The 2,557-nt window shown below is 40.4% G+C and overlaps 1 protein-coding gene across 1 annotated transcript; it reads left to right on the forward strand.

Annotated features, from left to right (window-relative positions):
* The first annotated feature begins 2,233 nt into the window (after positions 1-2,233).
* Positions 2,234-2,557, forward strand: C12H11orf91 (chromosome 12 C11orf91 homolog). The gene has a single exon (XM_063437535.1). It carries the CDS (start codon positions 2,234-2,236, stop codon positions 2,555-2,557), a length of 324 nt encoding a protein of 107 aa, XP_063293605.1.

Genomic DNA, 2,557 nt, shown 5'->3' on the forward strand with positions numbered 1-2,557 from the left:
CCTTTAGGGTTAGGTAGCACTTTACACAGATCTCATTCTAAGCTGTTGAGTGATGTGATTGCATAGCATTGTGTCCTAAGACTACGAGCAAAAATACAAATACTCTCTGTTTGCAGAAAAAAATGATCTTTGGAGCTGTCAGAAAGGATTCCCAAAGTTTTGGCACCGAATGTATCGCAGTGTACGAAGGACTGTGTAACTAATAGAGCTGGGTATAATATTACCACGTTATATAACACAATCTTTGTTTAGAGACAGTGCAATTTTCAATTAATCTTTTTTTTTTTTTTGGATAAAATGTTTGAAGGAAGAAAGAGACCAGGGACTGCAGAACGTAACATTTGGAAGCAATCAAAAGAATCCTTCTTGTGCATCGTTAAAGTATTCCAAACAGAGGATATACTGTCTTTGTAATTTATTTATTTAAACTTTTAAAAATGATTAAAGTAATGAAGGAATTTTAAAGTTTTAACTCATATAACACAAGAAAACTCCCTTCCACTTGCAGACAGCCAGTGATAGTATTCCTGCATTGTACCCGGTTTGCTCTGAAGTGACAGCCGGCTTCTCATGCGAGAGAAAACTGGATACAACAGACACGGCCTGAGTATCTGGCGGGACACCGGTAAGTTGTCAAGCGGTGCTAAAACAATTTGACATCTTACCAGGGGATTTGCGCCAGAACACTCCCTTAATGTCCCTTTAGTGCAAAGTGGAGAAATAATATTTGGTATTTTTTATCTTTACATTTCCTTTACCTCCACCCGGGATAGGTAATGAGGTAATGTAGATGAGTCACTATCTGACGTGATGGGCCTATATCGTCCAGATAAACGAAAATTTCGATTCCGCTTTCCCTTATGAAGGCTATTAAAGAAACAAGAACCTTTGAGAACGTTCTCGGCGCCAGGCTGAGAACAAACGGAAGGCCCGGGAATTAAAAATGTTTCCCTAGAGTCCAGAATCTGAGAAACTTCACCTGATCTTTGTTTGTAGGGATTTGGTAGTAGGCGTCCCTCAAATCTATGGAAGACATCCAATCCCCCTTTTTGATGCTTTTCATAATGGTTTGTAAGGATTTCATTTTGAATGTCCTAACATTGAGCATAGAATTTACTTTTTTCAAATTCAGAATTAGACGCCCTTTCCCTTGCTGTTTTGGAGCCAAAAACTCTTTGGAGTAAACGCCCTTGAATCTCTCTGCCTTCGGAACTTCTTCTATTACCCCTTGTTCCCGCAGTGTAGAGATGCAATCCATCATAGCCTTTCGTTTTGTGCCCGTTGATACCCTTGATTTCTTGAAGAAAGCTATTCTTGGGTAAGGGGAGAACCCTACTCCAAACCCAAACTGCTCAGGTAATTAAAAGAGAGACCTCCTCTGGAATACCCAAATAGAAATCACAACAGTGTCCCTAAAGGGTTCCCTCCAAAGGAGGACAAGTATTAACTGCCACAAGAGGGGGGATTTTTGGCCCCAATTTATAGGGGTAATGCATAAGGGGAATTTTTAAGGAGGTCCAACCCCACACTTTACCTTGCAGAACACCAGTCAAATCCCACGTAGCAGTTCACTACTTACACCGAACCTAACCCAGTTAGTCCTGCTCATGCAGGCTGTGTACTGGGTTCATCAAATGAAGAGAGACTGAACTTTATTTGGAAGGAACCCACAACAAACGCAGGAAGTTGGCCAAAAAAGAAAAAGCTTTCTAAGTCCTGTAGAACCAGCTAAGGACAGGAAAAATACTTTGGTTTAAGGTGAGGAGGGACTCTTTATCCCTATCAGTCTAATTAATTAATCTAATTAATTACTGTCTTGTGCCATGATTAGCCAGGAACAAATTTTTTTTTACATAAAAGTTTAGAATCACATTTCCTCAATTTTCCTGTTTTCATTTATTTTCTAAAATTTTCTACCTACTAGGTAACAGTCAAAAGTGACGACAAGGTATGTCCATAAGAAATGGTGGTAACTGTTATCCACAGTCGTTACCTTTTGGCAAGCTTAGCGTAGGGACCTTTGGCATACATAAAGTACTATACATGATATGCTGGTGGTTGAGATCATTTTTATGCTGGTTGGGTTCATGGTATCAGCATATCATGTCCTCATGGCAGTCTGCATCATGGTTCTGCTGTCGCTATGGAGCTTGAAATTCAAATCTAAACAAGTCTGGCACTCTGCATCTGCACCAGCATAACTGTGGAAGAGAGTGTGAGCGTATAAAGCAAAATGGGCGAAGCAGCTCCGGTTTATTTCCCATCGCTGTATGACAGCGGCTCCCCATCCTCGGAGAATAATTTTAACATATGGAAGAAACTTGATGTGTCCACCGATACCCAACCTCAGATTCCAACAAAGGAGACATCCCCTTGGCCTCCTGGGTTAGCAAATAACCTCTATAAACCACTTGGCTTTTTCTCCACACTCTTAAAAAGTTACTATCAGCCCAAGCCTAGCTACTACGATGATCTGTGTGAGTTGGAGATAAAAATGAAGGAATGCGAGCTAATGAACATTACCGAAGATACTTTTGATGCCAAAAAATGTGAGTAG

The sequence above is a fragment of the Pelobates fuscus genome, chromosome 12, assembly GCF_036172605.1.
Source record: "Pelobates fuscus isolate aPelFus1 chromosome 12, aPelFus1.pri, whole genome shotgun sequence".
Taxonomy (NCBI): domain Eukaryota; kingdom Metazoa; phylum Chordata; class Amphibia; order Anura; family Pelobatidae; genus Pelobates; species Pelobates fuscus.